At 36.2% G+C, this 24,561-nt stretch overlaps 1 protein-coding gene and 1 long non-coding RNA gene across 2 annotated transcripts; both read left to right on the top strand.

Moving 5' to 3' along the window:
* The first annotated feature begins 1,458 nt into the window (after positions 1-1,458).
* Positions 1,459-4,809, top strand: edn1 (endothelin 1). Its single transcript, XM_048203715.1, has 5 exons — positions 1,459-2,409; positions 2,782-2,932; positions 3,135-3,278; positions 3,548-3,652; positions 4,050-4,809. Exons 1-5 carry the CDS (start codon positions 2,349-2,351, stop codon positions 4,171-4,173), a joined length of 585 nt encoding a protein of 194 aa, XP_048059672.1. The 5' UTR covers positions 1,459-2,348; the 3' UTR covers positions 4,174-4,809.
* Positions 4,810-14,790: 9,981 nt separating this feature from the next.
* On the top strand, positions 14,791-24,267 carry LOC125276217. Its single transcript, XR_007186602.1, has 3 exons — positions 14,791-15,434; positions 23,584-23,693; positions 23,837-24,267. It is a non-coding gene; the product is annotated as an uncharacterized LOC125276217 (long non-coding RNA).
* Positions 24,268-24,561: the final 294 nt, after the last annotated feature.

Genomic DNA, 24,561 nt, shown 5'->3' with positions numbered 1-24,561 from the left:
AGAGTCCAATCTCTGAGTTAGATTTACATTATTGATTACAGCAGCACTGTGATTCTACAGCACAAGATCAGCTTTATCAATATAATCTGAAGGATTTCACAAACAGTTGTTCTGAGCAAAAAAAAAAAATAAAGTCTTTCTTTTAGGCACACACAGACATAAAGAATCAGCCTGTGAATCTCAATGACAGTGACAAGCAACATATTCTGATCAACTGTGAACATTAAAAAACAAGCTACTAAAAAGTCGCATAAAACGGAACAAAATAAAATATGAGAATAAAGGAAATTACTAAGACAATTCAGCTCATAATTTATTCATGCAGCAATGCATGATGGGAGCCATGGATGAATTTTGATTGGTGGCTCCCAGAATGCACTGCAACATGCTTTATTATTCTCACCATTGTTGAGATTCTCAGGCTGATTCTTGATATCTGTGTGTGCCTAAGAGAAAGATTTCTTTTTTTTTTTTGCTCAGAACAACTGTTTGTGAAATCCTTCAGATTATATTGATAAAGCTGATCTTGTGCTGTAGAATCACAGTGCTGCTGTAATCAATAACGTAAATCTAACTCAGAGATTGTGCTCTAAATGAGTTCAGTGATTCAGACCAAATAATGATTGTGTGAAAACATAACCAACACCACCTGATCATTTTTTCCATTTGTTTGTCCGGATGTTATAACTCAGTTAAAACAGCCCAAACCAAATTTTATTTTTAAAAGTCAAGGGACAAGAGCCCAACTAAAGCAAACCCTCATCTCCACGATGGTGGCTTAAAATTGTGATTTTCTCCTTTGGTGATTCTGCTTGTTATCATCAGGTATCTTCAATAATGGTCAATCATCACTGTTAATCACTTAATTATCTTATTAACTTTAACACTTTTCAGTGTTCATTTAACACTCTTATTTTAACACTTTAACACTCTTGAGTATGGTCTCACATGTACTCCCATGAGAGTTAATTTAACACTGCAGTTTTTGCTGTGTAGGAACATAGAAGTATGCTTAAAGTGCAAAAATAATATATAAAAAGTAAACTATAAGTGTGATGTCATGTTCACTTAAAGAAAACTTAAAAGTATACTTGCACTAAACTAGCAGTTTACTGAGAGTATATTTCAAAGTGTACTTTCGTATACTAAAAATGTAGCTACTACTAGTATTAAAATAGTAAACTACTAGTATACTAGTATAAGTTCACTTTTAGTACAGATGCAGTACAAATGAGAAACGTAGCTGTGAACTAGTTAAAGTTTACTACTGTTACACTTATAGTACACTTAAACATATACTTCAATTGGGCCAATTAATCCCAAGCGGTATTAAAATAGTACACTTACAAGTTTACTACTAGTACATTGATATTATACTTACTACATAAAGTATACTTGAACATTACTTTAGTATACTTGATCAAATGAACTTGAAGTATACTAGTTTTTCGTAAGGGTCCTGCTAGTGAGATCTTTTAAACCTAAAGTGATTCAGGGTAAACCAAATGATTCTAAATTACTCTAATATATCTGTGACAAAAAATAATATTCACAGCTAGATTTACGAATGTCAAAACAATTATTTGAATGCAAATTTATAAATTACTACTGTTGAAGCTCGGCCAGTTTTGTGAGTTGTTGTGTTTTATAATTGATTCACTAGTTAAATTGTGCTTTATTTTGTTTAATAGCAGGTTCAACTTACCCCTATAGAGTACAGTAGCGGGGGTTTGTTTTCACGAGGTTTTTTTTTCTGGGCAATATCGGCGAAAATGCTCAATAGATTTTTGGAAGCCAAGACTTGAAATTTCGCGTCTATACACAATAACAATTTGTAAAACGTAACTAACCCTGTTTTAGCCTATATGAATATATAATACAAAGAATTTGTGGAATATATTACTTACATCTATTATTCACATTGTTCCTAACCTCTTTTGGAGTCTCAGTATATTTTGTGTGCGTAGTCTGTACTCGCGCGCCCTCTACTGCCCTGTAGGAAAACTACTCGTAAGTCATCTTTCTTACCATAAAAACTTGGCACCGAACGACCGCCCGGCGTCTCCATCCCGCTGGAATCTCAGGAATACAAAGTTCTTATCTCGCTCCACACGTTGCTTGTCTGTGACTATTAACAAACAGCATTGTGTTCGCGTGAGCGAGCGGGCGGGAGGCGGAGAACGCGAGTATATAAGCGCTTCTGTACAAGAGTGTGCTCGAGACTCCAGAATAATGCATTGAGAAGACAGCAGCTTAATAGTGCAAAACTGAAGCTTTTTAACTGGTTGCGAATTTATTGGACTATCACCGTTTGTGCCACATCTGGGACTTGCATAAGATTAAATAAAATGGATTTGAGGATTATTTTTCCAGTGTTGTCCATGCTGTCATCTGGAATATTTGACTTTGGTATGTACTTGTTTTTAAGTGTATTTATAGCCAATATTTGTGGAAAATATTATTTGACTACTTTTTAAACCATTAAACAAGCTGGAATGTGTTAAAATACAGACAGAAAAGTGCAGGGATCCAGATATAATAAAGTATTAGTACAACATGACGTTGATTAAACAACATATGCTAGATGAAGTTTTAATATTCTTGTAGTCTATATGTTGAGCATCACTGTCATTTTTAATTGAGCGTGACAAATTCCAGATTTTCCAGTCCATCAAACATAGGTTGTGCAACTTAAGAATGTAAAAATCACAGTGCGTGTTTGTAGGTGGAGATCTTTATCTCACAACAGCTTATGAATTCAACATCATTTTATGATTTTAGCTGCTCCAGCATCTTTGGGTCATGGCACAGCACCAGGCACGTCAATCCCTGCCCACCACTCCAGGACTAAGAGATGTTCTTGCGCGAGTTTTCTGGATAAAGAGTGCGTCTACTTTTGCCACCTGGACATAATATGGGTCAACACACCAGAGTAAGTCATAACAAACATTATATCATGGAAATCAGAAGAGCATATACTATCAAATCTAAATATAGATAGAAAAATATGAATCTATGATGTTTCATGACTTATGAATGTACAAAAAATCTGTAAATCATTATAGAATTATTCATGCTTCATGCTTATGGCATGACTAAATTTGTTATCTAATCATTTTTTTCTTTCCCCCTAGGCGAACAGTGTCATATGGACTTGGAAACGCTCCACGGAAGAAGCGCTCAGTCACGGAACCTGTTGTGCCCAAGTCACGCTGCAAATGTGCAGATAGCAAAGACAAAACATGCTCTTCATTCTGTCAAGCGAACAATGCGTTACGGTAAGTACACATTGAATGCAAATTAGGTGAACGTCATCATAGTTCAAATCCAGATAGTTTTAATCTTAAGACCAATTTCAAGGACAAAAATATTTGGGACACACTTGTTTTCTTGAGCATGAGCTGTGTGTGGGAACCTCAGTATTAATGTACAGCCATAATATCTGTCACTACATGACTTGGGTGAACTTGCAGAAACAGGTTTCAGTTCTATTTGTGGACTTTTATCAAACTTGCTCAGGAATTGACTGCTGAACTTTCTTTCATAGGTATAAAGCAGCGTCAGACAAGGCGATCCATGCCGCCCAGGGCCACGATTGCGCCGAGAAGCAATGCAAACACAAGCTGGCAGACGAACAGACAAAGATTAGACGGTAAGACAAATCAGATACATAGACCGAAAAAAATAAAGCAGCACAATCTTATTCTCACGTACATTTGAGAAATAATTGTGTGCTTTAATTACAAGCCTCTGTAAGATTGATGTCTCTTGTGGCTGTGACAAATAACCTGACATTCATTTTCATGACAGATATAAGCGCATTGACTTTGAAAGTAAATAGTTTTTCGAAGACTCCATTGAGTGGATTTTACCCTCAGTATGTTTAGATTATGGTTTTATTATTATATGAAATCTTAGATTTCAGTCTATATTGAACCCTTTAAGCCTCTGAGCACCTGATTTCAGTTGTACAACTAATGCTTGCCTGGTAAATCTGGTCCCACCTGTGTTTGCTGTGATATTGACCTCACTGCTCTGTTTTTCTACAGGGTGAAAAACACAGAACAGACTGGTGATGTCCTCTCCAGGGTGAGGGCCGTCAAGAACATCCATCTTCTCCTGGAGAAATGGCGAGTAAGGCAAGCACCACAGGCCACGAGCGAGGATGTCTGAAAATGCTGCATCGTAGAGATCATCCTTTTGAGCTTCGCTGATCCACTACAGGATTTACCTGAATAAGAAGCTCCTATCTACTCATTCTTTGCACATGTCATGCAATCTGGTGTCATCAGGTGTGTTGGAATACCTGCAGATGCAACCGTTTTGGATTGCGGTCTCTGTCATGTGGTCTTCACTCTCGGGGCGTGTCAGCATCGGTGTGGAGCTCAACGGGAAGAAGAATCAAATCTGATGGAGATGTTGACTGAAACAAACCAAACCTCAAATTATCAAGACTAACCTCTACCAACTCTTCTGAGCTAGAACTTTTGGTGCATGGGATTAGTCAGAGAAGCCACTGTGTCCTCCACACGGGACGCTTAAGATTAAACTGATCGCAAATAAAGACTTTGCATTGAAGATACTTGTTGCACAGGAGGAATATGCTGTAACAAATTAAAACTGTGGACTCCAGAAACCCAAAGTGGGGTGTGATGCCCATCCAGACACTACAAGCCAAAGACTCTGGTGGAAGAACGGCTCTGGTTCTTGTTACTGGACTTTATACACTGTAAAACAATGAAGCTCTGCAATTGCATCAATGGAAATGTTATTTTTTTACATTTATATTAAATATCTTTAATTAAGCCATATTGGCTAATAAGATTTTTCTCAATGTTATTTCTATGAAATTATTATATTTAATTGCCATTGTTGTGGTAACCACTTTTAGGTAATAATAAATATTTTGCATTATTTAAACAACTTCAGTTGATTGTGAATTTTTCTGTTTATTTTGTTTAAGTCCCACTGAAATGCATCATTTCATTTACGGCAATCATGTTAAGTTAAATGTAATCATGCATATATATATATATATATATATATATATATATATATATATATATATATATATATATATATATATATGCGCTAACAAAAATGCGCTAAAAAGTACCATGGTTTATTACGTAACTATTTTAATCTCTCAGTAGTACCATACCGTATATACTGTAAAAGTACCATGGTCTCACCATCTGATACCATCACTGTACCATGGTGCTGCCACGTTTTTGTTAGCAGACTTTAGTTCGTGCCAATTTTGTCTTTTAAAATGATACATTTATGAGCAACATGGGTGACAAACTCTTCAATTCTTTCAAAAATACATATTTTTATTAACATAACTTTTTTTGAAGAACCCAATGATGCTTCACAAAGCACAAACAAGCAATTTCAAACACATAAACAAGCACGCATGAGCGAAACCCAAAAGAAGCAGGTAACATACAGAGGCATTACAGGGATCGGTGAGTTGGTAAGCCTTCAATGAACACAGGTCAGATGGCTTATGTGTGAGCTGAAAAAGGCACATGAGAGATGGATATGGTAAACAAAAGTTTTCATCCATTAGTTACGTATCAAAACATTTAGTTTAATCTTAAGGCAAATTTTTCCAACTTTAAGACAGCACTTTAAAAATCTATGCAAATACTGAAAGCATTGAAAATAAGGTGATACATAATTGACAATGACAATGGTTCTTGGACTGAAAGTCCAAGATCTGGGTCAGGTGTGAGATCTTGGCAGATTTGGGTCTTGAGGGATTGAGTCTTGGGTTTGAGGGTCTGTCTGACTACTATCCTATCCTATCCTATACTATACTATTCTATACTATACTATACTATACTATACTATACTCTCTCTCTCAGATTCACACAGATCAGGCATAGCATTATGAGCACTTACAGGTGAAGTGAATAACACTGATTCTCTCTTCATCACGGCACCTGTTAGTGGGTGGATATATTAGGCAGCAAGTGAACATTTTGTCCTCAAAGTTGATGTGTTAGAAGCAGGAAAAATGGGCAAGCATAAGGATTTGAGCGAGTTTGACAAGGGCCAAATTGTGATGGCTAGATGACTGGGTCAGAGCATCTCCAAAACTGCAGCTCTTGTGGGGTGTTCCCGGTCTGCAGTGGTCAGTATCTATCAAAAGTGCTCCAAGGAAGAAACAGTGGTGAACCGACGACAGGGTCATGGGCGGACAAGACTCATTGATGCACGTGGGGAGCGAAGACTGGCTCGTGTGGTCCCAACAGACGAGCTACTGTAGCTCAGATTGCTCAAGAAGTTAAAGGTGCCCTCGAATGAAAAATTGAATTTATCTTGGCATAGTTTAATAACAAGAGTTCAGTACATGGAAATGACATACAGTGAGTCTCAAACTCCATTGTTTCCTCCTTCTTATATAAATCTCATTTGTTTAAAAGACCTCCGAAGAACAGGCGAATCTCAACATAACACAGACTGTTACGTAACAGTCGGGATCATTAATATGTACGCCCCCAATATTTGCATATGCCAGCCCACGTTTCCAACATTATAAAAGGCATTAGACAAGGGCAGCCAGTATTAACGTCTGGATGTGCACAACCAAATCATCAGACTAGGTAAGCAAGCAAGAACAATAGCGAAAAATGGCAGATGGAACAATAATAACTGACATGATCCATGATAACATGATATTTTTAGTGATATTTGTAAATTGTCTTTCTAAATGTTTCGTTAGCATGTTGCTAATGTACTGTTAAATGTGGTTAAAGTTACCATCGTTTCTTACTGTATTAACGGAGACAAGAGAGCCGTCGCTATTTTCATTTTTAAACACTTGCAGTCTGTATAATGCATAAACACAACTTCATTCTTTATAAATTTCTCCAACAGAGTAGCATTAGCCGTTAGCCACGGAGCACAGCCTCAAACTCATTCAAAATCAGAAGTAAACAATATAACAGTATACAATACTCACATAATCCGACGCATGCATGCAGCATGCATGACGAACACTTTGTAAAGATCCATTTTGAGGGTTATATTAGCTGTGTAAACTTTGTTAAGGCACTGTTTAAGGCAAGCGCGAGCTCTGTGGGCGGAGAGCACGGGATTTAAAGGGGCCACAGCATAAAATCGGTGTGTTTATAATGATGCCCCAAAATAGGCAGTTAAAGAAATTAATTAAAAAAAAAAAATGTTTGGGTATTTTGAGCTGAAACTTCACAGACACATTCAGGGGACACCTTAGACTTATATTACATCTTTTAAAAACATAATCTAGGGCACCTTTAATGCTGGTTCTGACAGAAAGGTGTCAGAATACACAGTGCATCACAGTTTATCAAACATGTCAGTTTATGAGTAATGTAATTTAAGCCACAAAAAAAACTTCATTCTGTAAAATAAGTGTAATGAACTACACAAAATAAAGTATTTTGAACATCTCCAGAACATTTATAATTAACCAAAAATCAAACAGTTTACCCCTCGTACATGTTATCACATCCGTCAAAAACTAAGACTGGCTGTCGGTTGGAATATGAAAACTAAGAACATGGACGACACACTCATGGGCATCAATCACTTCACTGAATACTTGCCGACTAAGAAATAAATTATTACCTTACGATTCATCTGTTTTCAGATCCATGTCATTTGAATATCACAACAATGATTTCTTTAAAAAAATAACGTGCACAATACATGGTAGTATTTACGAGAAGCAGAGGTCCAGCAAGTCACGTATTTCCTGGAAAACTCAAACAACTGGATGTTTTGACTACGTCATAGCTTTCAGAGAAGAGGGAGAAAATGGCTGCCTGAGCGGCTTCAACATGCTGTCTGTCAGAGACAATAACGTGCATAATACATAATGCACATGAGTATAAATTTGTTCTTCACTCGCTGAAATTGAATCTGAATGATCAGGGAACTGAGTGAAACACCCAACACTGCATGCTAAAGAGAATAAACGGCCAATCCAATTGAAAAACTTTGCAGAGTTTGTGAACATCGTTCAGCATGTTGGCTTTGACAGATATTTTTATGCACGAACTACGCATTCTGATTCTGACATTCCTGATTTGAATATTTTCAATAATTTTCTATTCTTGACTGGTCTTTTTTTCATCATTTTGGCATTCAGTGAACTTAAATGAGTGATCTTGAGACGAGTCCTGGTAGTCTTCCAATTTGACTGATTATAAACTTGACAGGTGATTTTTATAAAAATTTAGTTTGAATACTATCAGTTTCAAAGATTAAGGCAACTATCAAAGTTTGATAAAACATTGTTTAACTTTCCAATAAAAGATGATACATTTTTACATTTCTCCTTGGTTAGCCCCTACTACAACAAAAACAACCTGTATAGAGTGGTCTATGCTCTATACCTTATATTCACTGTTTATTAAAATTCATTTACACCTACAAACATCAAAAAAGTATGTTGACAAGACTCCATCCACATTGCATTCCTGCATTACAGAAGCCTAGGAAAAGACACAAGAAAATACACCCTGCAGGTAATTTTTGTCCATATGTGTAGAAGAGAGCAAGAGAAAGAAATATTCTAGGATCCTATAAAGTTGAGCACAAAGGCTGACTCTCCTCTTGAGCTGTGCGCTTTTCGTATGCGGGTCTCCAGAGGCCTGGAAAACTGGCGTAAGTCATTAAGGCTTGAATAGAGCTTGAGCACAAATAATGGGCCATTATGGCACAAGGAATCTCCTCGAACCGACAGGCATTCAGCGCGTATGGAGCGAACAATGGAAGATACTCTGGGAGGGGCGGACACGCCTCGGGCTTCTGACGTCTCTGCGTGCTGCCGGGGTCACCACCCTGAGTTACCTTCACACACACACACACACACACACTTACACAAACAATGCATCTACCTTACACACACACACTGCCACATAGTAACACAAAACATTGATGCAAACATGGACTAAATTCCAGTGAAGTCCGGGGACGGTTATTTTGAGTTTAACAGTGCTGGCTGATGGCTGTTCCAGCTCAGTCTCTTCACTCATCATCTCAGAACTAGGCAGTCATATGAGAGTTGATTGATGGGATCATGGCTTGTTGAATGGGTGCAGATCAGTGTTTTAAATGATCTAGGCTGTCTTTTGTACTCATAAAAATTCTAATTATTCTTTATATGGCTCAGAGAGCCTCCTCAATAAATAAATGTGTCATGGAGTGCAATTGCACTTATACAGGTGAGCTGACTCACTAATATCTCTGCAGTCATCCATACACCTGGAGGAGAAGGATGACACATTGGATCTTTAGCAAAACCAAAGTATTGCAAAACCTTGTTATAATGTTTTGGTCAAATTTTGTGCCAGCATTACATGTATTTTTGATGAGTTAGACATTTCCAAAATGCAGTAAGCACATCAAGGATGGCGAAAAAAGTGAGAGAAATTAAAATAAGTTTCAAGTCCAATGATGATGAAAATAGGTGAAGTAGTTCAAAATAGCAGCATGGTTTGTTAAAGAAAGCAAAACAGATCTCCAAATGGATGCGAACACGCATGCATGGCACAAACAACACCGGACAATGAACTGAATGAACTGAGGGACTTAAATACACAAGGATAATGAACTCAAATATGAACAGGTGTGTTAATGAATCAGAAATTACAGTAACCAACAAAGAGTGGGAAAACGGAACAAAAGAAACGAGAAACAAACTAAAAGTCCATGAAAATGAAAGTAAAACGCACTAATCGTGACACCAATATTTGTGTGCGCTCTTATTAGACTATTGAGTCGATGCTGGCTACACTTCTGTTCAAAAGTGTTTTTTGTTTGTTTTGAAAGGAGTCTTCTGTTCAGCAAGGCTGCATGTATTTGCTTAAAATGTAGTAATATTGTGAAATATTTTTACAATTTTAAAGTTTTCTATGTGAATATATTTTAAAGGTGCCATCGAACGTTTTTTACAAGATGTAATATAAGTCTAAGGTGTCCCCTGAATGTGTCTGTGAAGTTTCAGCTCAAAATACCCCATGGATTTTTTTTAATTAATTTTTTTAACTGCCTATTTTGGGGCATCATTAACTATGCACCGATTCAGGGGCTGCTGGCCCTTTAAATCTCATGCTCCCTGCCCATCGAGCTCGCAACTCTATAATACAGTGCATTTACAAAGTTCACACAGCTAATATAACCCTCAAATGGATCTTTACAAGATGTTCATCATGTACAGTATGCTGCATGCATGCTTCAGGTCATGTGAGTATAGTATTTATTTGGGTGTTTATATTTGATTCTGAACGAGTTTGATAGTGCTCCGTGGCTAAAGCTAACATTGCACACTGTTGGAGAGATTTATAAAGAATGAAGTTGTGTTTATGAATTATACAGACTGAACGTGTTTAAAAATGAAAATAGCGACGGCTCTTGTCTCCGTGAATACAGTAAGAAACAATGGTAACTTTAACCACATTTAACAGTACATTAGCAACATGCTAATGAAACATTTAGAAAGACAATTTACAAATATCACTAAAAATATCATGATATCATGGATCATGTCAGTTATTATTGCTCCATCTGCCATTTTTCGCTATTGTTCTTGCTTGCTTACCTAGTCTGATGATTCAGCTGTGCACAATCTGCACATCCAGACGTTCTGCCCTTGTGTAATTCCTCGATCATGGGCTGGCATATGCAAATATTGGGGGCGTACACCCCGACTGTTACGTAACAGTCGGTGTTATGTTGAGATTCGCCTGTTCTTCTGAGGTCTTTTAAACAAATGAGATTTATATAAGAAGGAGGAAACAATGGAGTTTGAGACTCAGTGTATGTCTTTTCCATGTACTGAACTCTTGTTATTTAACTATGCCAAGGTAAATTCAATTTTTAATTCTAGGGCACCTTTAAAATGCAATTTATTCCTGTGATCAAAGATGAATTTTCAGCATCATTACTCCAGTCTTCAGAGTCAAATGATCCATCAGAAACCATTCTGATATGCAGATTTTTTGCTCAAGAAACATTTATGATTATTATTTGAAAACGTTTTTGTCAAATCTTTTACTCTCACTTTTGATCAATTTAATACATCTTTTCTAAAAAAGTATTAATTTATCTATCTCTCTCTCTCATATATATATATATATATATATATATATATATATATATATATATATATAAAAAAAAAAACCACAAAATATTTTTTTGAAAAATTACATTTTTGATATTTTTGATACATTTTACTAGTGGATGCAGGACACTATAGTTCATTTATGTTAGTGAGGATAGCAAAATAAAGTAAACTGTGACGTATTACACCCAAAAATCCTTCATACAGTGGACTACCAGTAAAATCGAAAAAAAAAAAAAAATAAAATATTGACCTGACCATGTTAAGTGTTATCTGACATAATTAAGATTATTTTTTTCTGACATTAGATATTGACTCTGAGATCTTGTCATATATTATTACACTTTTTTTTTTTAAACTATAGTGAATAAACTGCATTAATGAATGAAATGTTTAAGGTGTCTGAATAAATTTTGGCTTGACTGTATATATATATATATCTTATATATATAGTTTTGAAACAGAGCTTTCATTTCACAAGGCCAGGTACTTCATTCTTCATTCAGTCTTTTCATCCTAATCCAGTAAACACACATTTCAGACACACACAAACACACCTCTACGCCTCCAGTCATCTCCATCAGCGACAAAACAATTTCAGAAAGCTATTATGGAAGATCCCCAAAACATTCTCAGAATTCCTTTTTGACAGACAGCAATTTGCAAATGTCTAATGAGCTCAGATGTATGCACTTATTGTGCTTGTATAATATGAAAAGTTGGCACAATAGATGGTGGGACGTTTCGACCATTTCAAGCCATGAGGGCTTCTATAAATTAAATTTAGTCTCACTAACTAGACTTTTGACTATTTACATAATGTTTTTTTTTTTCTCCATCCAGATTTTAGACCAGTACTGATAATGTGATGTTTGCAAAGTCTGATTCAAGCCTGTCTACATATCAAATCTCAAATTTCAAATCTCTAAAAGAATCTGAGATATGAAAGAGATCCACATACAGAGTAAGTAGTATTATATCTCTGACGGAGATTTCAAAAATTTGATAAAGTGCTGAGGAGACTTGATATAACATGTATGAGAACACTGTGATTTTCAGATCATATCTGTCTTACAGAGTCTGTTGACACTGCCAGGAAAGCATCATGTTTTATACTCAGAAGCAGAAAGTGAAAGTTACACTGTCTATTTTACCAGAATAAACAGACTATTACCAGAATATTTGAAAACAGCTCACTGAAAAGAAAAGAAAAAAAAAATGGTGTAGAAACATTTTCGCTTCGGTGTAGAAGTTTTCACTTAGAAATTGCTAGTAAATTTCCCAAATAATTACAAAGAAATGGCAAGTAACACATTGAATTAAACATGAAATCTTGAAGTAGAAAAACTGAAATACATTACTTATAATGTTTAAATCTTAAGCTAAGCTTTCAGTTCACAAAAAAAAAAAAAAAAAAAATGACACAGAACTGAAGATTATTATTCCAAAAACTATTACCACTTCAATACTAAACACCTCGGGAAAAGAAAGAATACGTCACAGGTGTGTTTTGAGTAATATTCTGAAAGAAAAAAGGGTGCGTGCGAATGGGTTGCGGTCATGAACTCATCTAGTCTTTCACATAATACTGTATTCGCTTGCACCTGACATTTAACCACCCAAAAGGTAAAAAACCATATATAGGTGCTGCAGGCAAAACCTGCTAACTACATACTGAAAATAGAAAAGTGCTCTGAGTGCATTCCAACATACTGCATCATCAAAGCATCATCAAAGCATCCTGGCACGAAACACAAAGGCCTCTGGGAACTCTAGGGTCCCTTTGCCACCACAAATCAGACAACGCCTTTTACCTTTTGCCAGGTGAGTAGAAATGTCTCCTTTGGCTGAACCAGATGCTGTCTGGTTACTGGATCGCCTACGCCAAACCTTCCATCGTCTTTCATTGGAAGGATCCTGCTCCATTGAATTCCTGTTGAAATGCAGAGAGGAAGATTTGCAGATTTCAAATAAATGCTTAATGTTCTATTCATCAAAGAATCCTGAAAAAAATTTAGCACGGTTTCCACATAAATATGAAGCAACACAACTGTTTTTAACACGAATACCAATGAGAAATGTTTCTTGGGCAGCAAATCATCATATTAGAATGATTTCTGAAGGATCATGTGACACTGAAGACTGGAGGAATGATGCTGGAAATTCAGCTTTGATCAGAACAATACATTTTAAAATATATTACAATACAAAAGAGTTATTTTAAATTGTAATAATATTTCACAATATTACTGTTTTTACTGTATATTCGATCAAATAATTTGACTTACATCAAGGTCCGAAATGTGGTTTTATTAGTGTTTAAGTAAGCCTGATGTTTAAAAGATGCAACTTTGATGCTAGTCATCTCATTTTCTATTTGAAACACAACTAGATGGCACTTGGGACGTGAATGCTCAAATCGTCCAGACAGACAAAGGTCTGTTGAAGAGATCCAAAGATTCCCCAACCTGGAATACTACAATTACTCCTGCGATGCCACAAAACAAGACATTGTTTCCAAGTTGGAGGCTCCTGACAGACCTTAATGGGGTTCTGGTAAGCTAAGGACACATTCTTTTCCTTTCCCAAAACACCATTTTTTTCCACACTGCTGTCACTCTCATATACTGTAACTGAAGCCTACTTGACACCGCATACCACACTAATAGACTGAACAAAAACAAATAAGATGGGGAACACTATCCTGGGGGAGGAGTTCCTCCTCAATGCTGAAATTCACTGACCTCATTTTCAACAAAATTGCAGTGAATAGTCTATTTCAAGTAATTAGACTCATCTTATTTCATTGTTTTGGTGAGGCACTCTGAAGAAAAATCTCAAAAGAGGAGTACTTGAGTCGAGCACTCATGTTAAGTAGCTGTTATCTAGCACAACCTGATTTACTCAAGTAGGACATCAACATCCTTCCTGGGACATTCCTACAGTATCAACCAATCATAGCCATGATGCTTAACCTTAATATCAGAGAACAGTACACTCTTATTTAGGGTTCTTGACTTGATTTTTAAACTACCATTCATGCCAAAAAAAAAAAAAAAGGTTCTATATAAAGGAGAAATGTCTTCAAGTCCTCCCGTAGTCAATAATTTTATCCCTTTAAACTTATCGTTTATCACCAAAATGACATATTTAAATGTTTTTTCCTTGAAAAACATTTATTTGTGCCTTAAAACAGCTTGAATGTAACTCTACACCCTTGCCTCATTTTGTATACGCAGTTCTATGAATATGCAAATTAGCCCCGCCTCCACTCACTCGCACCAGTTCAGAGATCCACTCATTGACAGTCAAACGTTGCCGTGATTGGTTACAAAGCAGTTTGTGACATCAAAAACACCAACTAGGGTTGTAATGGTATGAGATTTCCACGGTATGATAACCGTCTGAGTACATATCACGGTTTCACGGTATACGGTATTAAACACTCAATTATTATTTATATCATCAATTAAAATGACCAATAAATTAATTAAAATGTTTGTTTTCTCTATTCAGATTTTAATAATCAAAAACAATCAAACACATTTAATAAATGATTATGGATTAGAAGATGAACAACTTTTAGTAATAATTAAAATTCAGAAATTCTGCCTTGACTAATTCTTCTGGTTTTTATTTTTTAATACAAATATTATCAAAACGATGAAAATGAAATTAATTTTTTCATTATTATTTTGAGAAGTAGGGCCTACATTCTATTTAACAATCATAATAAATTTCAGTCAATTTCTTCGAGTTAAAAACCGGTATTTTATTTTGACGGGATGTAGTGAAGAGCTTTGAGTTTCAGTGTATTTGACAATGGTTTTTCTCAAATAAAATGATGAAATGCTCATTAAGCGCTATCTCAGAGCAACCTTGGATATGTTTGTGTTCATGTCCTCTGATAACGAGACGGCAAAGACTGAAAAAACAATAAGAGCGTCGCACATACTTGAGTATGTAGTACACGAAACGGCGCAGCTCATTCACACAGGCAGACACGCAAAACAAACAGATATATTTATACAGCCGTCTTTTTGCGCTTTAATATTCACAGACCCCGCCTAGACCATGTCACGATTTTATTTATTGTACTGCTCTGTTTTCGTTTTATTCATCAGTCCAACAAATCGCGCGTTTTTACCTGACATCGCTGCGTTATACTGTACATTCCATTTTCATGACTGGATTCCGGGATTCCCTCTCCATCACGCATATCATACGACCTAAGTTATAAACGGAACATACCTGCATCTACACGGATGGTGTTCTCGAATATAGGTGAACATGTTCGATGCGTTTCCTCCTTTTGCAGGTAGGCCTACTTTGCGCCCACATTGTTTTTGAATATCTACACTCGAGGACAGCCCCGCGTTTGTTTTTCTATATCTAAAGTATTCCCATAATGCAAATTGTAACTTATTTTTCAACGGGGCATAGAGATTAGAGATAGCAACTTCTGTCTCTGACATTGTCTGCTGTATGTGTGGAGCAAGTTTAGAGTGTAGTGAAGTATAAAGTTGTTGTATATGCGCAAGTGAAATTCTGCGTTTTATTTATTTATTTTTTTACAATACCGTAAATAAGCAAATGTACACAATATGATAATCGTACGTGTTCATACCGTGATATATCGTCATTTGCACATGGTTAGTCTTGAAGCATATTAAAAACATCACAATGACATATAAACAACATTAAAAGCTTGATTTTCACCACAGGGAAATCTTTAAAGAAATGTCTTTCACCCTGTGGTGAAAATCAAGTTTTTAATGTTGTTTATATGTATATATGTGCAAACCATGTGCAAATGTATCAGTAACACCATTTCTGAGTATTTTCTATTAAACCTGCAGTGCTCCAAAGACGCAGTTTGGAACCGCCCGTTTCCTACCATCACAAACACATAACCAATCCTGTCAATGTGTAGCCTGGGTGCCAGCCCGAACCCCGCCCACAACATTTTTTGGACGGGAAGTTCGGTCTGGACTCGATCCATTGTGGAGTAATTATGCTCGGCTCCCAGAAGGCCAAGCCAATCAAATTGCCAGGGCGGGCTTTAATCGATGATGGACAGGCTATCTGCGGTTACGTAACCACCCACGTCATCAAAGAGCGCTTGGGTTGAATTGGTTTTCACCAACGATGACTGCAGCTGGAGAAGTAAGATGTTTAGATTCCGCTATCACGTCTGTAATAAAAGAAATCGACAGCGCATTAATTTTAAAAGACGAACAAAGAACCGCAATCAAGGCATTTGTCGATGGGAAAGATGTGTTTGCCGTCCTTCCAACGGGATTCGGCAAAAGTTTAAGTACAAGTTCAACATACGTCACTTACTATTCACTAATTCAAGTGCAATGGAGCAGTATCAGACTCACATTCTGCCTAGAATATGAGTATGACGAAGTCAGGCTAGTCAATGTGCGGGATGGGCAGGGCTTTTTCACAGTGAGCACAAGAACAGGAATAATTGGGTATATATAGCAATATAGCGGGTGAATTATGTATAATGTAGGCCTATATTACGATGTTACTATATGCCTTTCTCCACTGACTTTCAATGATGTTCAAATCATTTCTATGGATGCTGATTTTTAGAAGGCAGCTGTCTGACAGAGATGGCGAACAGGAACATGGTTTGTGTAACATTAGCAACACATTATTAGCTGTTTGATAACGTAGTCAAGTCAAAGGCTAATCAGTAATTTCCATTATGTGTCCGACGTTGTAGAGAGCGACACATAAAACGCATTTCCATTCTGATACATCAACTTGTAGATGAGCCTGTATAATTCACTCTTTCACTTCTTCTGAATCAGTGTCTGGCTGAATTAAACCAATATTTCCACTTGCCTTTGTGTAGTGCTTTTTCACAACAAAACCCGCCCAATTGCTACTCAAAACTAGCCCAATTGCCTTTCAGGGGGGTTCCCGGTAACATTCGCATTCCAGGGGTTAATTTATGTTATTTGGGGTTGTTTCAACCCGTGGACATGAAAACCTACCTGCGGCAAAGCCGCAGACTTGGCAACACTGACTACAGTCGACGACTGAATCCAGTAGTGGTGTGATTGAGTGGAGGCAGGGACAAAGTTGCATATTCATGCTTTCAAGTAGGTCTATACTAAATGAAGCAACCGTAGAGTTACATTCAAGCATGAAGAAATTATTTTCACAGGAAAAACATTTAAATATGTCATTTGAATGTGGAAAAAATGATTGACTGCAGGGTTATTTCAAATTTTTCTAGTCATAAAGTATGTTTCCAAGCTGTTTAATTCATAAAATTAATCATAGCAGCAAATCATTATATTAGAATGATTTCTGAAGTATCATGTGACTCTGAAGACTGGAGTAATGATGCTGAAAATTCAGCTTTGATCACAGGAATAAATTACATTTTAAAATATATTCAAATAGAAAACAGTTATTTTAAATTGTAATAATATTTCACAATATTAATGTTTTTACTGTATATTTGATCAAATAAATGCAGACTTGGGGATCAGACGAGACTTCTTTCTCACAAAATTACTGCTTTTGCTGTATTTTTGATGAAATAAATGCAGCCTTGGTGAGAGAAGAGACTTCTTTCAAAAACATGAGCCCAAACATTTGAACAGTATGTACCTTCCAATGTGGGTTCAAACTCATAGCTATAGCAGATCCAGAGGTGCCAGTTTTTAGTAAATGGGGTTTCGGTGTCAGCGTAACCCATCAACATGTCATTTCAGACACAATACGAACAGACGGTGCTCTGGCTCCCCTTCTGTTACGCTCAACTTTCCTACATAAGAGGACAGACTGAAAGAACAGAGCTATTATCTTACTGCTATTATCTTATGACACCAAAACATCAGCATCACACCACAGAATGTTCTGGCAGAAATGACAGAATAAAACATAAATAAATGCGCAATGTTACCGGAAATGATTTTGTCAGAAAGTAACTTGTGACCGTGATGACCATCAAATCAGTGCACCTTTCCACAATGTTTCAGAAGAGATTCACTGAGAAACACTATTATAGCCGCCTGCTCTTTTTGAAACATTAAGGCCTAATGACCTGACTTCTTCCCCTTCGGCTTCTCATGCACTCAACTTGATTTATGTCAAAACACTAAACACCAGCTTTTATTGGGGCAATTCAGGGGGTTTTCAAGCTATTCAGAGCACTCTTGTGAAAATAAGGAACATTATAAAACAGATAGTTCCGGCCATTGATTCTGATTGGTCGAACCACATTCGAAGCCATTGCAAAATTCCCGAAAACATACAGCTGACCACATTACATAAGTATCGCTGCGCCAATGAATGTTTATGTTGCTGTGTCTGTCTTAGCAACGACACTTAGCAACGAAAACATATGTTTGTTCTCAATTGATTTTGTTCATTGAAGCTTACTGGAGAAGAGTATTGTAAGAGAGATATCGAGTGACCGAGTGTATTACCTGCATTCAGATTTAGCATTTTCCTTCAAGTCAGTCCTATAATAATAAAAAATCTGTTTGAATGTCCGCTGCGATCTTGTCCTTTTAACATTTAATGGGTTTTCCCGTGCCCTGCTGACACTGACAGCACTAGTCAAAGCATTTGTCGTTTGCGTCTTGTTCCGTTTTTTTACATCAAATTTCAATATAAAAGTTTTTGCGACTGAGTGACTCGCTCATAAAGACAATCTTTGCCGCCATCTAATGGCGTAATAATGTAACTTCTGTTGCTGTTCACGGTCAGGGACTATTTTTTCCAGTGGAAGGAAGGCTTTTAATGATTTTACCTCATGAAAGTTGCATTGATACATAGTTTTTGGCTTTAATATTTGTATTCTGTGGTCACCCCGTGAAGCCGTGGTTTACAGTGAATTTTTCATGTCTAACAATGTGTTATAAATTCACTGTAAACCACGGCTTCACGGAGCTTATTGCTTTATTTAAAGCCGCTTGTATATGAAACCCTGCAACTGCCACTGAGAAACACAATAATGTGTATCATTCTAATAGACCTCCATCCAATGAAATCATCAGGTTTCTCTATACAAATAATTATATTTATATTTAATATGCTTAATTTTGCAGGTTTGAATGAGACAAACATGGTAAAAAGAAAATATGGTTGTAAAAAAAATTCAGCGCACTGTCGCAGCTTGCAAGAAATCCAATATCGAAAAAGAAATGTGACTTTCTTCAGTCACTGGAACAATATGAAACACCTCAGAAAGACTATGACCAAAACATATTTCTGTGCCAATAAATATTAGATATCTAGCAAGCTCTGGTAGTGGGAGAGATTGTATTTGTAATACACACCTGCAACCATTCAGTGTGTGAGGAGTGTTTATTTACTAAACAGTTTATTAGAATCTTTTATAATTTGGTTAAATCATTAAATTTAACTTATATTCAAATAATTGAATCTAATATAATGCCAACAGCACCACAATACTAAAATAATATAGAATAAAATAAATTGCATGGATGTCCTTCTGACAGACTTTCATCCAATGAAATCAGCAGGTTTCTCTATGAAAATCAATTGTTCATTCTAGATCTCTGACTTCAGTGGTCCATGATAAATGAATAAACAGAACATTTCTTAAATGTTTAAAGTTTATTTCTAATATCTCATTCTGACTTTATCTTCAAAACTTCCTGGGAAGTTCCCATTGAGGATTTCAGCAATCATAATTAGGAGGTTTGTTCGACTTCACTGGAATTACATGCACCTGTTAGGAAATGCATAATTTATAATTCTCCTATTTCTAGTATTTTCTGGGAAGCTTTATAACTAGTAAACACATACTATAAATCCATTCGTGATCTGAAAGCAGCAATAGTGTTGCTTTATGTTTTAATTTGGGAGACTAAACATTTGATTGGAAAACAGACGTAATGAAACATTAATGACAGCACTTGTTACCCTGGCAGCCATCAGCTCCATGACCTCAAGCTCTAGAATAGTATACATGATTGTAGGACAAACACAGCAGCTTGTTCCATAATATTTAAATGCAACAATGGCATTTGCCAACACGGTGACGAGGGAGAGTGACATAAGATCATTCATACAAAGAGATGTGCCTAAAGTTTTAAAAATGTCACTGCCACAAAACATGAAGAAGAAACTATGTGGTGTCTGACAGTGTGACGCAAATACAAATCAAACTGAGACTGTTTGCAAGAAGGCAAAAGATAAACATAATGCAAAAAAAGAATAAGAAGTGAACTCTATCAGTCTATACCCTTTCAAATTACCATTAAGAGGTCATGGGCCAGATTTACTAACAGCTTGCAAAACCTCTTTTGCCTTTAAAAAGGTACTTTCAGGATTTACTAAAGACACATGGTGAAAAATTAGTGCTGAAAAGGTGTGGACACATTTATTTTTGCTGCTGATCTTATTGCATATGCATTTATAGGAGTTTCCCTTTCAGACTCAAAATGTATGGGAGGAGAGTATTTAAATGAATGGTTTGCACTAGTCAATTTATTGGTATTTGCGGCATTATTTACTGCCAAAAAAATCATGTCTTAAAATCAGACGCTAATTTGTGCTGCTCTTGGTAGATTGTGTTAGTCAGTATAGAAATGATGTGTCTGTGTACTTTAATTTGATAGATAGATGACACACAGAACTTTCCACTCCCATCGGCACTTTTTTGGAATTGCGCTCTCACAATAATTTGCCCTGTTTAGTAAATCTGGTCCAATGTCTGAATAGGACCTTTTCAAAAATACCAGTAAATCAGTTCTGGCGATGAGATGTTGTAACATTGCCATTAAAGGTGCCATCGAACGTTTTTTTTACAAGATGTAATATAAGTCTAAGGTGTCCCCTAAATGTGTCTGTGAAGTTTCAGCTCAAAATACCACATAGATTTTTTTTAAATAATTTTTTTAACTGCCTATATTGGGGCATAATTAGAAATGCGCCGATTCAGGGCTGCTGCTCCTTTAAATCTCGTGCTCACCGCCCCCCTCCTGAGCTCTCGACTCTATCATTGCATAAACAAAGTTCAAACAGCTAATATAACCCTCAAAATGGATCTTTACAAAGTGTTCGTCATGCATGCGTCGGATTATGTGAGTATTGTATACTGTTATATTGTTTACTTCTGATTTTGAATGAGTTTGATAGTGCTCCGTGGCTAACGGCTAATGCTACACTGTTGGAGAGATTTATAAAGAATGAAGTTGTGTTTATGCATTATACAGACTGCAAGTGTTTAAAAATGAAAATAGCGATGGCTCTTGTCTCCGTGAATACAGTAAGAAACGATGGTAATTTTAACCACATTTAACAGTACATTAGCAACATGCTAACGAAACATTTAGAAAGACAATTTACAAATATCACTAAAAATATCATGTTATCATGGATCATGTCAGTTATTATTGCTCCATCTGCCATTTTTCACTATTGTCCTTGCTTGCTTACCTAGTCTGATGATTCGGCTGTGCACATCCAGCCATTAATACTGGCTGCACTTGTGTAATGCCTTTCATAATGTTGGGAACATGGGCTGGCATATGCAAATATTGGGGGCGTACACCCCGACTGTTACGTAACAGTTGGTGTTATGTTGAGATTCGCCTGTTCTTCGGAGGTCTTTTAAACAAATGAGATTTATATAAGAAGGAGGAAACAATGGAGTTTGAGACTCACTGTATGTCATTTCCATGTACTGAATTCTTGTTATTCAACTATGCCTAGGAAAATTCAATTTTCAATTCGATGGCACCTTTAAATTACCGATATGATGTATGAACAAAGAATGAAGATTACCGGTATGAGCATGTACGAGATCTGCTTTGGGCCAATCATAAAGCTCTGTTGGAGCTGTTTACAGTACGTTTTGATGCTTTAAGGGTCCGTTTACACAACACCGTTTTAAAAACATAAAACTTTTTATGCATTTTGGACGTTCATTTACACGAAAACAGTGTTTTGGGGTCCTGAAAATGCGAACTTTTAAAAACTGGGTTTCAAAATGCATGATTTTGAAAACGATACCGTTATCGTCTCAGTATAAACTACAAAAATGCAAATTTGTGAAAATTTGCCATGCGCATGCGTATTATGGGTTCAGTCTACAGGCGCGAAGTGTTTCTTTACAAAGTAACATCGCCAACTACTGGCCTGGCAGCAGAATACAGTGTTTTTTAATCATTTTTGCGGAACCATGTGAACGGGGATGGTTTTGACAATGGTGTCAAGTCTACATGAAAAATGCAAATGAAAAACGGTTCTGTCTTTAGTACATCGTTGTCGTGCCAGTACCTTTAATTGCTTTTTATGTAAACATGCACTAGGAAAATCTGACCATTGTCGCACGCTTGCCTTCTTTTCTATTCATCAGTGCCGGAACTCTGCTGTCATTGCATAGTAACTGCAATACTATAGTAACTATTACATATCTCATGTTTTTAAGAGCAAAATCGCATACCGTGTGACCGTCCCCTTACACCTGTCACTCAGAAGTAAAGAAAATGGAGTCAAATTAGACAGACAGTGAAACTAAATGTTTCTTTTTATCCAGGTGGGTGAAGAAATCGGATCAGCAATTAAAGGTCATTTCTGATGATTGACATCACAGGAGTTTTGTATGTTGTGTACTGATGTGTGAACGGTAGCCTTACCGGTAAAAGACGGAGCGCCGTTGCATGTGTGAACAGCACATTTGTGTAGGCTATTTACCGGAAAAAGTTGTTCTGCTAATTTACCAGGATTGCTGTGTGAAAGGGGCTTTTATAGTAGGCATTTACTACAGTATTTTATAGTAACTACTGTAAAATCTTAGAACAATTTGTGAAATGCAAGGGAAATAAATACAAAATATTTCACATTTGTAACTCATTTTACTTGCACAATTTGACAAATTTCCATTTTCTTTTCTTTTGAATAAACAGGTTAAAGAACACTCTAGTTGGGTTGAAAATGAACAAACCCAGCGGTTGGGTTAAATGTTTGTCCAACCTGCTGGGCAGTTTTTTTTTACCCAACTGTTGTTTAAAAATTACTACATGGCTGGCTTAAAATGAACCCAAAATAGGTTGGAAATTAAAAATCAGACACATAATTACTAGAGGCAACAATAATAATCGAAAGGTGAACATTTATTAATAAGCAATTTAATAAATGTTTATTGTTTAATATTGTTTAAAACTTATTAATAAATGTTCATTTCCAACATACTTTGGGCTCATTTTAAGCAAGCAATACAGTAATTCTTAAACAATAGTTGAGTTAAATAAAACTACCCAGCATGTTGGGGAAACATTTAACCCAACCACTGGGTCAAAACAACCCAATCGCTGGGTTTGTCCATTTTCAACCCAACTTGGCTTGTTTTTAACCCAGCATTTTTTAGAGTGAACTAACAGCTGTAGCTAAAGTTTTCTGTAGTGTGACTGATAGTGTGCAGTGAAGGAAAGCAGGACTCACACTGTGATGTTTTCATACAGATACTGATGTCACTGGCCTGAATCAGTCTCTCCGTCAGACGTGTGTCTCGCGGCATGAAACAGGTCAAAGCAGGGGCCAAGAGGATGGAAAACATGCAAAATACCTGTCTGTCAGTTATGTCACACTCTTTTTACAGAAAGAAATAGCTCACATTCTCATCTGTTATTGAGTTAAATGCCTCAATTACAGCTCAATGTAAAACCTAATGAGTTATAATAATTATTATTGTTTTTGTCTCCTCCGTACAAACAGTCAGCAGTGTGAATTCCCTGCGTCCAGATACAAAGCAGACCTCCGAGGCCTGTGCTGCCCATGCACTGCCATGGAATTCTGGGTGGCTTGACCACAGAGGTCACCACACAGCAATGCTTTGCTCCACAGACCTCCACCACACTGTGCATTCAAGCTTTGAATAAGACAAACAACGTATAAAGAAAATACAGTTCAGCACACTGTTGCAACGTGCAAGAAATACAATATTGAAAAAGAAACATGACATTCTTCATTCCCTAGGACAATATGAAATATCTCAACACTAAAATATATATTGCTGTGTCAATAAATAATAGTTTTCTATGAAGCTATACGGCAGTGTCAAGGATTTTCTTTGCAATATGCCCAACCTGCAACCATTCAGGTATTTATTTACTAAACAATTTTATTAGAATCTTTTATCAGCCAGGTGGATTAAAATTCTAATTTAGTTAAATAATTGAATTTAAAATTTAAATAAAAATGTTTAATTTAACTTAAGGGTAAAATGCCAACGGTGTCAAAATAAAATAAAATAAAAATATTTATTAGCATCTTTTATCAGCCAGGTGGTTTAGAATTATAATTTAGTAAATTATAATTTAAATAATTTAATGTAATTTTTAAATTAAATATTTTGATCTAACTTAAGGGTAAAATTCCAACAGAATCAAAATTAAATTAAAATAATAAAATAAAATAAAATAAAATAAAGTTTTATTAGC

This window comes from Megalobrama amblycephala, linkage group LG9, assembly GCF_018812025.1.
Source record: "Megalobrama amblycephala isolate DHTTF-2021 linkage group LG9, ASM1881202v1, whole genome shotgun sequence".
NCBI classification, from domain to species: Eukaryota; Metazoa; Chordata; class Actinopteri; order Cypriniformes; family Xenocyprididae; genus Megalobrama; species Megalobrama amblycephala.
This window is presented reverse-complemented; position numbering and strand designations above follow the sequence as displayed.